General features: G+C 42.4%; 1 protein-coding gene across 1 annotated transcript in view; it reads left to right on the forward strand.

The window, feature by feature from the left end:
* Positions 1 to 15372, forward strand: part of DOCK3 (dedicator of cytokinesis 3) — a 1331886-nt gene that overhangs the window by 1196469 nt on the left and 120045 nt on the right. Inside the window, exons 39-40 of the mRNA XM_069206772.1 lie at positions 3457 to 3543; positions 6401 to 6505. Coding sequence (XP_069062873.1) covers positions 3457 to 3543; positions 6401 to 6505 — 192 coding nt within the window. The remainder of the gene's footprint in view (positions 1 to 3456; positions 3544 to 6400; positions 6506 to 15372) is intronic.

Here is a 15372-nt window from a genome sequence, read left to right on the forward strand (position 1 = left end):
TCGATCTTTTTGATGTGCTATGCAATCCATCACGTGGAAATTATTGACAAATCTGTTGTCAAATGATCACATTTCAGAAATTCCATACCTACATTTTTCTACCAATAATAGTAAGTTGTTCAAGCAAATTATCAGGCCATGCACCATAGATATCTCTTGATGTTGCCGCAGGTAAAGGCACAATATTTTGGAGTCTTGAGCAGGATATGCCTAATAGTGCCCCTAGCACATGTTCCTTAATGCTTTCAGCAATGGCTAGATCTAGATATAAAGAGGTGGTGGCCAGGCCAGTAGCCTCTTCATCTTAGCACACTGCATGGCCAACTCTGTATAACCTGGTGCCAATTTAGGCATCATGGCAAATGGATCAAATAATTTTCAAACTGAAATGGTGAGAGCCAAGGGCAAGGAATTGTTTTTTAATCCGCTGAGAAAAAGATCTAACCTTATTGCACAAAGGTGGGCATGTTTGAAACAAGTGCAGAGAGCAATGTTCATCTCTGCAGTGAATTTATGATTCAAACCAATTTAGCAGCTGAGTAAAATATGTATTGGTGCGGAACGAGGTTATTTTGGCATTTGCATCTGAACGAATGCTTCTGTGCAGACCTTGAAATATAGGTTCCTCAGAAGTCTCCTTTTCTTGCCCTCTTCAATATCAGTGAACATGTTGCATCAAGGGGTGCATGTTTCCTGTGTAGAACAAGGACTAAAGCTTGCCTGCTGTCTCTCTCATTATTCATGTGGTTGAAGTTGCAATTTTCTTTAACTCAGCTGATATGAGATTAATGTCTGAAGCCAGAATAACCTAGCCCTATTCTGTAGATAGGTTCCTCCTGCAATTGTTGTATCAATAAACAGACTTGCTGAAAATGAATCAGCAGAGATAAGTAATCCGCTGTAAGAACTACATCCCTTTGAAAAGAATCAAGGCCCCAAAAATAACTTGCTTTAGGCAACAAACCTATCTAAAGGAAACTTGTTAACTAGATTTCGACTGCATCTAATTAGATCTATGCTTGGTTTCCCTCTGCGATGGACAAGGTTGGAACTACTCTACCCTCCTTTGTCCAGGTGATGGAAGATTCCCACAAACAAATGTGCCTTTTTTACTTCTCTGCAAATTGTATGATATACCCAGGTATAAATATGTAAGACCTTCCTTGAACACCATGGGCTTTAGAGGGTGTAGACTAGCATATGTGCAGTTAGTGATTATGAATTACCAGATCTTACACTTGTAAGAGAAGCTGTTAATCACATATCAACATTAGAATTTACAGAACCATAATGAATTATTGCCAATATGATATCAATTACTTGGGCCCTTCAGAGAGCAAGGGCCTGATTACAAGTTGTGGGAATCTGAAGGGGTATTTACTTCTCCTGTTAAATATTAATTTCCTGGGGTGAGGTGTTTACCTACAGCATGTAAGTGAAATATGTACACACCAAAATCGGTATGACTTGCCACGTTTCAAGTTATTTCCTCCATTATATTTCTTAGACATATATGTTAGGGAAAAACTGTGAAGAAGCAATAATTAGCACACAATTCACAATTCTTATCCCCACACAAACAGGAGTTTGAAGAATATTGGGTTTCAAACTCAACAAAGACAGTGAAAGGAAGTTTGCAGTGACTATTCTGGAGAAATGATGCATGCAATAGCAGTGACTATTCTGGAGAAATGATGCATGCAGTACTTTGGCTCTTCTTATCACTTTTTGACTACGTTCTTGTCAGTAGTTTTTGAAGAGGTGGAAATGGGATAACTTCAAAGTAGCAACTAATGTAAATCTGGGAAACTGTGTATTGATGTTCTTTTACCCTGAATTTATCTCCCATGAATCCACCTAGAACCACACTCTTTTGATGATATATATACAAAAAACATTTTTGCAATTTGGAGAGATGGGCTGTAAAGAAGGCATGTCAAAATGGGAAATGTTACTCTGGTTTCTTTATCTTTTTGAGTTATTAGTAGTCACTAAAGAGGGTGGGAGATTGCAACACATTTGCAGCTTACATTCAGTATGGCCATGATTGCTGAGTTTCAGCATGCACAATGTCCATTTCCTGGAAGAGTGATTGGTACCAATTAATCATCGTAAGTGCATGTACCCACAAACGACAAGCTTCCTATTCTTCATACTAAGGAGGGAATATATTCAATTGAAAGACATGGGGGCTCATTCTGAGCCCGGCGGGCGGCGGGAGCCGCCCGCCTGGAGGGAGCCGCCAAATGACCGCACCGCGGTCAAAAGACCGCGGCGGCCATTCAGACATTTCCTCTGGGCCGGCGGGCGCTCTCCAAAAGAGCGCCCGCCGGCCCAGAGGAAATGCCCCTGCAACGAGGACGCCGGCTCAGAATTGAGCCGGCGTACTTGCAGGGGTGCGACGGGTGCAGTTTGCACCCGTCGCGTATTTCAGTGTCTGCATTGCAGACACTGAAATACACAGTGGGGCCCTCTTACGGGGGCCCCTGCAGTGGGCCCTGCGGCACCCCCTACCGCCATCCTGTTCCTGGCGGGAGACCCGCCAGGAACAGGATGGCGGTAGGGGGTGTCAGAATCCCCATGGCTGCGGAGCGTGCTCCGCAGCCATGGAGGATTCCCCCGAGCAGCGGGAAGTCGGCGGGAGACCGCCGACTTTCCGCTTCTGACCGCGGCTGAACCGCCGCGGTCAGAATGCTCGTGGGAGCACCGCCAGCCTGTTGGCGGTGCTCCCGTGGTCGGTGGCCCTGGCGGCCACCGGCCGCCAGGGTCAGAATGACCCCCATGGTGTTTGACCTCAAATACATATCAAATTGCATTATAATGGTCATGGCAGTGGTGGCAGTTTATCCCTGCAGAAATCTATACAAAGATGGATGAAAATGTGCTTTGACAACAGATGGTGAACACGCTGACTGAGGTTTAATATAGGTCTTACATGAAGAGGTCATTATATGTTGAAGAAATTAACAGTAAGATGCTAGTACTGATTCAACATTTTTATTCTGCCAATGTAATACATATCCATTCATCATAAGAAATACAGTTGTTGTATTGTTAGTATTTGGCTACTCTGTAACTGCATATTAGTAATCGATTTGCATTTCTATGTTTGTTTCAGTCTCCATATGCCTGTGTGCATTTAATACTTCTTACACTGCACCTGTATCCCCTGCCTCCTTTTTTTATTCCATGCCTGTTTCCAGGCTCCTATGGTGATATTATTTTTTAACACTTGCCAGTGATCCCATACTTAAAATTACACTTTCTCTTTGCCCAGACATCCCTTAGTGACCATCTGTGTGAGAATCCTCTCTATGTCACCTGTCTATCCCCTAAAAAAATATTTGTGCCAGCTGAAATGGATGGGTCAATGATTGCTACTAAGTGTCTGTGTATTCCTTGACTTTATTGGATCGCTTTTGACTAATATAAATTTTTTCTAATTTTCTTCTCTAGTGTTGGGAGTTTGGGATACCACTGTGCAGGGAGCTGGCAAATCAGTACGAGAGTCTGTACGACTACCAAAGTCTCAGCTGGATACGGGTATGCACATGATATTGCCATACATCCAGTTTACTCAGGGGCAGCTCCTCCGCAATGGCGAGGGGTGTTGCCCCCCCCGGCCAAGAGCTAGGTGCTTAAAGATAAAACAATAGCTTATTATCTTTTTATTTTCGTCTACTGGCTCAGCCAGTAATGCAGGGAGGGGCAGAGCTGGGCCACGGGATATGGGAGGGGGTGGAGAAGAGAGAGAGTACCTAAGTGTACATGTTTGTTTGGCCAGATGTCATAGGCCGGCCAAACACACATGCACACTTAGGTTTCTCCAAAACTGCACAGACCCCAGGGTTGTGTCCGAGCGGCTGTCCGAGCCTGCTCAGACTAATCCTGATGCTGCTTTCATGCTAGGTTTAGAATGAAAGCAGCACCAGAATTGCTGGGGAGCGTATGCTGGTGTCCCAGTAAATGCTGGGACACCACAAGAAGAAGAGCGACTAGCGAAGTGGCAGCGGGAACAGCGGGAAAGGTACGTATTTTTTTATTTTATTTTTGTCATTGTTTCCCCCTGCCTGTATTGCCCCCTGCCACCCCATTGACATTTGCAGTAGCCGCCGCTGACTTTACTATAGATTTCTCTCATCTTCCACATATTCCTGCTACTTTTCTTGACGTTCACTCCTGTCTTGAATTTACCCCTTCATATTTTGCTATCACATATTTAAGGGAAGGAAGTGAAAACATTATGGCTCTTACTGTTCTCTTCCGTTTATTTTTTCTACCTCATCTTTTCCCTTTCCATTCCTTCTTTGGTGATCAATTTGCATAGCTCTCTCTATTTCCCCTTGCCCTTAAGAACACAATTGTTTTTTTTCAGAACTTTCCCTTCATGTTATTTCCTCTTTCCTCTACCATTTTGAACGTTTCTTATTTTTTTGGGATTTCATTGTTTCTTCTCTGAACTCACCTTCCATCACTTTCATTCACCCCATCATTTATTCTCATAGAAATTTCCCCCTCCTGATCTTCTTGACATGGCCCTCAATACTATATAGAATTAATGGATTTCAAACTTTTTATGCCACAAGTGTTAACGCATCCCTTTATGTTAATTTATACACATTAGGACTCGTTTTAGGCCAATGAATCTTGTGACCCAGTGGTGAGACACCGTAGGACGAGATAACTGATCAATATGTCAAGCAATATATCAATAATGTCATCAATATTCACCACCACAATGCATTTTACTTTGGTTAAAGGCATTAATCAAATTGTCGACGCAGCCATGACCTTTCAGTCATGAAAAACCACACCCTTTGATAGAATTTTTATGAATTTTATTCCCTATTGATTACAATCTACGAGCAGAAGAGTCAATCTCAAAACCAAGAAGCATAAGAGCATAGTCACAATATGGCAACTGTGATAAGATTTCATTAATGCAAGAATCACAAACATAAGAATATAGCACAGTGTGAACATAGATCAGAATGCAATGAATATCTCAGTTCAGCATAGCGCAATGTCAGTCATTTGTCAATTTGCGTCAGTCAGAGTGAACTCCTATCCTAACCACTAATTAGCATCAGCATGTTGGGCTTCATGCAAAACAATTTAGAACATCAATTTAGAAAACTTCTAACTATGGCCTCTATTAAAAAATGAGCAGTTGGTACCAAGAAAGGAAAAGCAAACACACAAATTACATATCGCATTGTAATAATTACCCTCGAAGGATTAGGTCAGCACACAGGATCAGTCTTCATCTTCAGGACATCAGTCAAATCGCCATCAGTCTAACTCGCCTAAAGGACAGGGGACACTTCCCTCATAAGGAGGAGAAGTGAAAAGGGGCAGTCTATGGGTGAGGATGGTTTATTAAGTCTCAAAGTCACCAAACAGAGTGACAGAGTTTCTGGATAAAATCAATAGCATTCCCTACCTAGTTCTAACGACCCTTCTGTGACATGGGTTTTATACCTTTTTCACAATTCCTTCCCCCAAAATTCTATTGGACATTTACTATACCACACTATCTTTAACCTATCAAATTATACATTAGGTAATTCAAATTGTCACCCCACGATAATTCATAACATTTTGATTGGTCTTCATAATTGACGCCTTCGGAGGTGGCACATCCGGAAATTTCTTCACCATTTGGCACGTCTTCTTGGGTCATGAGTTTCCTTTGTCCATGGTTAAATGTCCTTGTACATTATGTTAATCTACATTTGTTTCAATTTTGTATATAACTCATACTAAACAATGAGCATGCGAGTGAGAACAGAATCTGGGTTGTTACATAAAATGAAGAAAAGAACAAATGCAGGGTCATGGCCCATTGCAAGTCAGCACACTGAAAAACAGAGAAAAATGCTTTAATATGAGAGCTAGGCAGCTAAATCTACAACTCACGCTAACTTAAGGCCTATGAGATTTTTAATATAAATGTGATATTGTAAACGTTAATATAAAACCATAGCATGATCAGTTTTACTCATTATTGTTAGTTCACGTATATTGGTGACCTCACACATTATAGTCATAATTCAAATGCGTATTTAAGCAAAACACTAATTATTGTCGTTTTCTATGCAGCATCATTAAGTATTGATATGAGCATTTCATTCTAATATATGTGCTATTTAAACTACACTCTCTCACAAGTAAAGGGAAGTCGAACTTAGTCCCACAGTTGCTAATCTCAACCGACAGATCATACCTTTAATGTTATTATTCTTAATGTTCTAATTTTGTGCATAAACTTCAATCTTCATTTTCATATAGTTTTCGCTCTGTGGTCTTTGCTTGGCTTTTAAATCAGGGAACCCATTTTACAAATTGTGTAGACGTACTGATACTTATTATTATGTTAATTGGGTGCTCTACCTTGCAGAAAATGGAAGCCACGTATTATGATCACATCATGGAACAACAGCGTCTGGAGCCAGAGTTCTTTCGAGTAGGCTTTTATGGCAAGAAGTTCCCTTTCTTTCTAAGGGTAAGCAATGCAGCTGTAACCGCAATAGAACAACATAGCATGTCTGTGATTGTCTGCCTTAGGCTGCAGGCAATATTGTTTACAGTAATGTTTTATCCAATGCAGAGCTGTTTTTGAGAGACTCGGCCTATTATGTTTACATACTGTTAAAGGGCCCAGAACATCGAATACATAAATCTGCATAAATGAGCCCCATAAACCTTTTCAAAATTTAACTAAAATAGTGTTTGCCACGAACTGTGAAGGTTTTAACTTGCTCACTGTTTATGCTAATACTGTTGCCACCGCATATTGCTACAGGATAGGGTCATGCAGAGCAAGGCCTTGATATCCCTTTTCAGTTTTACCTGAGATGCTTTTCAGCTTGCTGGAGATGTTTTTGCATAGGTTAGGGTTATCCATCATCTTTGAACTAGGGTTGTATCCAACAAAGGCATAACAAAACTTGATGGCCCCCCTGCAGGAGGGAGCCCTCCATGCTCCGGACCGAGTCAGGAACTCTCATGCCAGGAGCCCGCCACCCATGCATAATGCCGGTAGTGGGCCCCTGGATCTCGGAGGCCCCTGCACTGAGTGGGCTGTGGGGGTTCTTGTTATGCCGTATGCCCCTAGTACCCAAGCCAGATTCCAGGATGTCCGCACACCAGTTTGCATTCAGTTCACCTGAGTGGGAATCATAGTGAATGGTTAACCTGAATATGTGGCATGCAACTGTTTCTCGTCAACCAACACTGAACATCCTTGCCACAGGGCCATGAGTCCCTTAGGACTCCTCCGACATCTGCCTGTACTTCTGCACCTACAGAGAGCCTACTTTGCAGGCAAAGTGTGAGAGGTGATAGCAATCAACCCTTTCCTAGTATGGTGCTCCCCTTTGTTATTCATTGCTGACAATAAGGAGACCCTTTTTTCTCTCTAGAGCTTGCGTTATCAACAGCCAGCACTCTGCAACTCAGAGGGAGCAGGGAGACATGGCAATCTCCCTATTTTATTTAGAGTATAAACCCATAAAAAGCACAACAACAACATAATTTTAAAAAAAGTAACACACTATTACACGAAAGAATAGAACACCCAATGCATAGTGTACATAAAAACTCAGGCGGTAAATAATTTAAAACATTCAGAAAAGGTTAAACAAAAAACAAAAAGTTTCAAATAGTACAACTAATATTAGGAATCCTAATAAGAAAAGAGACTAAGCCGCCTTTATCATCAACTTCTGAAAAAGAAAATACAAGTAATAAAAAAAAGCAATCTTGGAGAAAGAGTAAAATTAATCAGCAATATATTTTAAACACCAAAACTAAGTAAAGCATAGATCATTCCCAAACATTAAAAGAAAACAGACTTGACATACCTTCGTAATTGACTCTCAGAGAAAACAGTGTGATAGGTAAAATATCTACGCTTCCTTTACAGTTAGACAGATGTATAAACATGTTCAAACCGCAATTACTGGTCCAGGCACACAACAACAGCCAGTGTCTGGGGTGTTCTTAATTAGATGTTTCATCTCATGGCTAATAGTAAGGTGAAGGCCTATCAGGAGGCTTAAAATAATTTGGACATAACCAGATAATGCATTCAAAACATTCAGGGCCATATGTACAAACACTTTTTTTCCAATAGACACAGAATAGGTAAAAACCTTTGCTACATCTGGCCCTCAGTTACATAATTTCAAAGGTTTGCAATGAATCGTTCATGGCACCTAAACACGCTTAGATACTTCTAAATTGTCAAAACGGATAGTAATTAAATTGTGTGGCACCGCACGAAGGCTATGCATTTGCTAATTAGGTAAAACTGATTTTTAACACTTATTTGTGGGATTTGGGTACAGCGGTCAATTGACTCATCCAAAACTCTCAGGTGTTGTAGATGTCACATGAAAATGTCCTTGTCAGATTCACATGACATCTGCATGTGGTGTTTACATTTGGAACACGGTACCACAGTCTGCAAATATGATGCACCCGAAAGCCATCAAGGAGCGAGAGGCCCAGCTGTTTTTGTTCAAGGACATGCCACCAGATTCCCTTCAATTTCAGCTAAGTCTCCTGACGGGAACACTCTTCAAAAAGGTAGTTCCATTAAAAATCTCAAAACGTGTCATAGGACACAGAAATCTGCTTCTTCCTTGAATAAACAGTTCAGCTTCCAGGAATACTGCGAGCCTCAATGCTGTTGCCTGGTGCCGGACTCTTCCTTGACATCTGAAAAAATCCAGAGTTTGAATAAAATAAGACTAAAGTTTGTTGCTAGAGTTCCTAGGTCCATTGGTCGACCCCACAAAGACTGATGCTTTCTGACTGATAATGCTGATCTTGTTTGTGACAGCTTTTTCCCCTCCAGGCAGGGATGGCTCCTTCATGGGGGCGGAGAAGGGTCACCCCCGCCAGCAGTGACAGCTGCAAGACTTTTACCAAACAAGAATAAACGTTTATTATCTTGTTTGGTAAAAGATGCGGGTCATTGGGGGTGACGAGCAGTGAGGGGGAGTGCATAGCACTCCCCCTCAAAGCGCATGTGTGTTTGGCCGGCCGTCTCGTCACACATGCACCGTAGGCTTTCTCCAGCTCAGCAAACCAGTTTCTGGGCTGGATAGAGCCTACACAGGCTCCCAGTCTGCCTGGGAGCACCCTGGCTGGGCACTCACAGCCAATCCTGATGCTGCTTTGAGCAGAATCAGGATTGGCCGCAGGGCAGGCTGGGAGCCTGTGCCTGCATTCGACGAGGGACAGGGGAGCGGCGCGGAGGTAAGTGTTTTTTTATTATTTTATTTTAATTCCCCACACTCCCCCACGCGCCGCTTCGCCCCTTCATCTTGTCGCAAGCCGCTCCTGCCTACAGGCCACTTTGCAGTGGTGACCACGATCCTGTGGAAATTCCATTCCAGTGGTTTGGAACCAACACTTTCTAAAACGGTGCCTCAAGGGGCTCCTGCCCCAGCACCTATGAAAAAATTGAAGCTTACCAAGACACCCTCTCTCATTCAGTCAGAGCCCATTTGGTAACGACAAAGCCTTCAAAGTCATCTGAGATTATAGAGGTCAAGAAGGCTGATGGCGAACCCCTGGCAGCACTTTGATGTCCCTGCAATGTATGTATGTATGTATGTATTTACATAATGTTTGCATAGCACAAACCTTGCCAGTAAGACAATTGAGCTCTGTATAGGGCCTAATAAGGATTGTGGTCACAGAGAGGATGATGGCTCTGTGGATAGTACCCTCTTTTCTCAGTATAACACTGGGTTGTATTTTGACTTTACAAAATGCAAGTGTCCTGGATACTTCACCAAAAGGAACATCCCTTCCTCTCTAACTCTTATTTCACAGTGAAATAGCCAGACTATATAGAAGTACCCTAGAAGCCCTCAGATTCTCTTATCTCATCCTTCGCTTGATAATTCAAGTGTCTTTTTCAAACTAAAATCAAATGCCTTTCCTAAAGTACCCCCAGGGGGGTGTTGAAAAATCTTAGCTTTATGGGCCAAAAAGTAATTGCCTGTTGCAGCCCCACCCTCTGAAATGTGAACACAACCTGTCTCTTGGGCAGATATGGCCATGCCTAAGGACTCTAGGACACTGTATTGCAGTCCTTGGGCATGACAGTTATACTGCACCAATACACTTGAATGCATCCCACTGTCTTCTCAGGTGGTACCCAGGCAATGCTAATGGACTTGCCCTTCGCTCACAAGCAGGTGTTCAGAGAGAAGACCGTTTACTCCCTGGAACGTTTCAAGAACAGTAGACCTACGGTTTACATGCTAGCCGTCCCCACAGTTAGTCACAGCTAGACTGCACAGTGAGACAGCTCCACCAGTAGTACAGGACATTTTGAAGTTGTTCAAAGGCAATCCAGTCTGACAAAGGCAATCTTCTCAGCTGGTCCAGATTACCAAATACTTTACTGCTCCATTCAGGGCAGCGGTGGATTATGGAGATGCCATCACAACCAGCAGCAGATCTGTCTCCACCATTACCTGCCAGTTTGGCTGCCTCAAACCTTCTCTGACTTTTTCCCATACACAATCATCCTCTATAAGAGGAGCTCCTACTTCTAAACCATTTGGAAGATGATCATTGTGAATTGCTGGGCCATCCAGGTAACCAACGAGGGCTTCGACCTACTCTTCCTGTCAATCCCTTTGGATGACCTTCCTTCCATCAGGAAGTGCTCTCCATCTCACATCTCAATTTAGGAAGTAGCAGTCCTCAGCCTTTTGAGTAAAGGGACCAAACAGCTGGTTTCTCTGGAAGAAAGAGGCATGGTGTTCTACTGCCTTTACAGCATCTCTGCCTTTTGGACTTGTTTATTCAGCAAGGTAAGCTCAATATGCTGGAACCAGGCAAGTTTTGCTAGCCCTGAATTGAAAGGACTGGTTGGGGTCCATAGACCGCTTGGATGCCTATTTCCATCTTCCAGTTTTCCCCACTCACTGCTCTTATCTGAGGTTCACATTAGGATCCTAGCATTATCAACTCATAGTCTTGCCAGATATGCTGACAACAGCCCCAGATTTCTTTACAAAAGTGCTGGGAGATGCTTCAGGAGCAGGTCCAGCTTTAGCGCTGGTTGCACCCTGTGCGACATACTTTTTTGGCGTACCCCCACCAACCCCTGACCACCTCCTAGGATTCCCTCACTACCACCCGGCAAATGTGCCCGCATGTGTTCATATTCCCCCCTTTCACATACATTCATTTTTTTAAAGCACTTGTAAAGGCTGGCTTTACTAATCTACCCAGCTATCCACATAAAATATAGTTTGTTCTTTGCAGCAGGCATAATAACCCTCTATGCTACTTTATGGCAAGTCAAAACTGCCATTAGACAAAACTTGCATATCTCGCCCTAGCAGGAACATTAATTGCAAGAGGTATCTTGACATTTTAATTGCTTCCTTGGGCTGGACGCAAAAACGAACTTTTCAGCAGGTGCGTTTAAATCGGAAGTTTCTAAGTTATTGCTAAACACAGCACCCCCCTGAGGTCAGCACCCCCTAATTCAGGTGAGAACCCGGTGCGGCTGCCCCGCTCGCACCGCCGTAAAGCCGGCCCTGGTTAGGAGTCAATTAACTTCCATACTTGGATGAGTGGATAGTGAAGGCAGGATCACCCGCCCTGATCGCAGAACACTCTCCTCTACTACTGGGCCTATACTATAAATGCCCAAAAATCTCAGCTCACTCAGTGCAGAGAATTTTCCAATAGTGGTTCATCCTGCAGGTTCCCTCAATGTGAAAATGGACAATCTCAGTTGATTCTTGCCGGAGCACCACAAGAGGGAACCATACCCCAAAGTGATGAAGGTGAGCTTGTCCTGGTTGGGTTTCTATTCATAGAGCTCCTCTCTGCAGCTCAGAACTCTAATTTGTTCCATGCGCTGCTTCTAGCAAAAGTCATGCAGAATGTGCAGGAGGATCAAACACAGCTGATATTGTCACCCCGATTTTGCAGGGAGCATTTGGTATGCTGATCTGTTGGCAATTGGGATTTGGCCCCCCTCTTTCATTCCCACACGGACTGGACCGCCTCTTGAAATAAGATAGGGAGGTCTTTCATGTCAACCTCTAACTGCTCCAGTTGCACATGTAGAAATTGAGCGGTGTCAGATAGAGTCCTCTTAACATGGCGGTGAAGTTGTACATGTCATCATGACCACCAGAAAACCCTCTACAAGACCCCAGTATAGCTACGGACTTAACTTTCTAAATTACAGCTCGCTAACGTACTATAAAACTGAGATATGCATTGATGACAGCTGTTAGGATCTGATATCTTGTGATTACCTTTTCCAAATGACAGTCTTGGTATTCTCCTACCTGGATCTAAATACTGTTTTCTGTTACCTGCATGAGAACAGGCGCACTACCTGGCCCCTGTGTACATATATTGTAGGGTCTTTCCATTTGTTAGGACAAGTCATAGCTCCTCCATTATAAACCTACAAAATCCTGGTTTTTGCATTGCATAATCAAACAGACATAAAAGCTCTTTGTGTGCCATAATCATTGTTTATTAATTATATCCTTTGTCCCAACAGAGTGAAATCATAGAAATATGCCATAGCTCTCTTTAAGTCTGGAATAACACATGTGTGGGCAAACACATACATAGTCATACTATTTTCATCCTCATTCTCAGTTGACATAGTGGCTCACTTGCACTCACAATAGTGAGAAAATCACTCAGCTTCCATTCCGTCTCTTAGGGAGGGGCACCTTAACACCTTCCTCAGTGAGGGTGAACTACCTTGTCCCAGAACTGTCCTAAACATATCTGCATATCAAGAAGTAAAAGGTGAAGACACATATTTTCATACCCTTCGTCTTTTGTCTAACTGGATGTCACACTGGCACAAGTGAGGTCCATCTGAGACTGTACAGGTTTTTTAGCAGCGGCTGTGGCTAATGTCTGTGTGAGAAGAGAGCTCTGCATCCTCACTTGGCGCGTCAGAACCTTAAACAGTAAAATTACAAGGAGACGCAAATAGGTCGATGAACCTTTTGACCAACACTTGAGATGTTCCCACCACATAGGCCCTTACCATCACAACTCAATAATCCATTTTCACTTCTCAACAATAATCAATAACATTAGTAATCAATCGGAGTCAGTAATTGACGCACCATGACCTTTCAGTCATAAATAACCACACCTTTTTGTTAAAAGTTACAATATTAATTTCCCTATATTAACAATTCTAATGTCTTGTAGGTTAATCTCAAAATCAAATGGTAAACATACCGAAGCAATACTAGTGGTCCAAATTTGCAGAAGAATCGCAATCTAATCAAAGCTTGAGCTACAATACACTCTGAGATTATGGTGCAAATTAATGACAAGAATATCTGCGCAAATGAAATCTCATACATTTAGTTTCAGCAAAGAAAATACCTCGATAGTTATTTCATATAGCAGGCTTCACTAGTGAACTCCTAATCTAACATCAGGTTAGCATTAGCACGTTGGCCTTCATGTAAAACAATTTAGCCCACATAAATTTGGAAAACATCTAACTATGGCTCTATAAAAATATTGCGGTTGGTACCTAGAAAGAAAAAGCAAATAGACATGACAATAATTATTAAGGTCTTACACCTAGTCCTCAGATGGATCAGCAAGCAGAGTCAGTCTTCATTCTCAGGACATCTGTTCGATCAGCAAGGCATCAGGCAAAGTTCGGAAAGGGCAAAGTCTCTTAAGCATCAAAGTTAAGCATGTCTCAAGACGCTCAAAAGTCAATAACCTTTCGGTCGGGAAAATGGGCAAAAATGTTGATTTCTTCTCTGTGCAGTGCGGCTAAGTTAGATTTCCAAAACTACTTCTCAATTCCCTATTGGTCAAGGAATCGCATGTTAGCACTTTGTCCAATAATATTAAAACATCCGATCAGTGATTTCTAGTTTTACACAGTTCACATGTCGACAATTGGTCTGTTAGCAGTGTCCTCATCATCCGGCTCATCAGGTAACAATATTGTTGAATTTCTTACTCCAGTTAGTGTCTCTATTGTTCTCTCCTGAGGAAGTCAGTCTAACACATGATACATTCACGATGTTGCAAAAGACAGGATCTACATTTTCTAGCAAGCAGTTCTCATGAGAAAAGTCCCAAGCACATTTGGTCACCCAGTGGAAATTCACAGTTTAATTCTTTTAAGCAAACATTATTTTAATGCTTCTGCAGAAATACAGTTTGACATGAGGCCATGCAACTAGGCCAAGACCTTCGCTAAGTTAAGGCTTTCAATTAATAAAGCTAATACATAATGCATAGCCCAAAATATGATGTATTACTACATTTATAAAACATATGCTCAATATTTCATTTTAATGAAGCATTAATAAACACACCGTGAAAATTTACAGCCACTCTTCGTGATTACATTTTCCAATGCGTGCATTATTTTCCCTACGTTATTACATTTTCTATGCAATTTCAACACTCGGTATACATTAATATTCATAACTAATTCCTGTTAAAACTCATGCGCTAGCACCTGTTTGTAACTCTCGCAGTTCCCTCTTCTTGTCCTGAACCTCCAACTGGTGAAGATGGACTAGAAACTTAGTGAAGTTTGGAGCCCGCCCATCTAGCTCTTGGTCCCACAAAGGGTCCAGCGCTTTTCCTTTGCTGGGGCCCTGTTCTAATAGAGTCTCTTTCTTTGGTGATGTCTGGTGCCTGCCACCGGTGCACAGGGCAGTACACATGAGTGCAGCTCCATTCTCTTCTGAAGCCACCTGCAATATATGTCTAACTCTTCCAGTGTTCTAACCCAACACAGTCAAGCATGGACAGTCAAGTCTAAGGAATGAAGCACTGTCCGCAGGCTGGGAAAACCAATTAACCCAGTGCTTCTTAAACTAACCTCCCTTGCTGGAGTACATACATTGTAGGGCTCTTTCCAGGCCACCAAACAAGTGGATTGCCTTGTGCTCAGCATGCAAAGTCCCAGCTGCAAGTTTCATGCTGCATTATACACACACCCAGACCAATATGGATACAGGCACTTACACTTTCTTTGACATTGTGGCACTCTAATCACCTTTGAAAGCTCAGATCTTGCATTATTTATGCCTTAAATAACTTACATAATCCCCAGAAAATGGATTCTCACAACATGTTTATCTCTGCCACCCGAAACTAAGGGCCCCTACATGTTCTGCACATGTGTTTAATTGATATTGGGCGTGGACCATCACTCATTTTGCACTTCTGCACACATTTGTATGACTAATATCAACCAGAGCTTGCGGGCTTTGAATCTTGGTGACCATTAACTTCCATATTTCATCATAGACATGAAGTGTGCAGTGAAAGGCACCATGGCGCCAGCAGTACTTTGGAATA

This window comes from Pleurodeles waltl, chromosome 9 (genome assembly GCF_031143425.1).
Source record: "Pleurodeles waltl isolate 20211129_DDA chromosome 9, aPleWal1.hap1.20221129, whole genome shotgun sequence".
NCBI lineage: Eukaryota > Metazoa > Chordata > Amphibia > Caudata > Salamandridae > Pleurodeles > Pleurodeles waltl.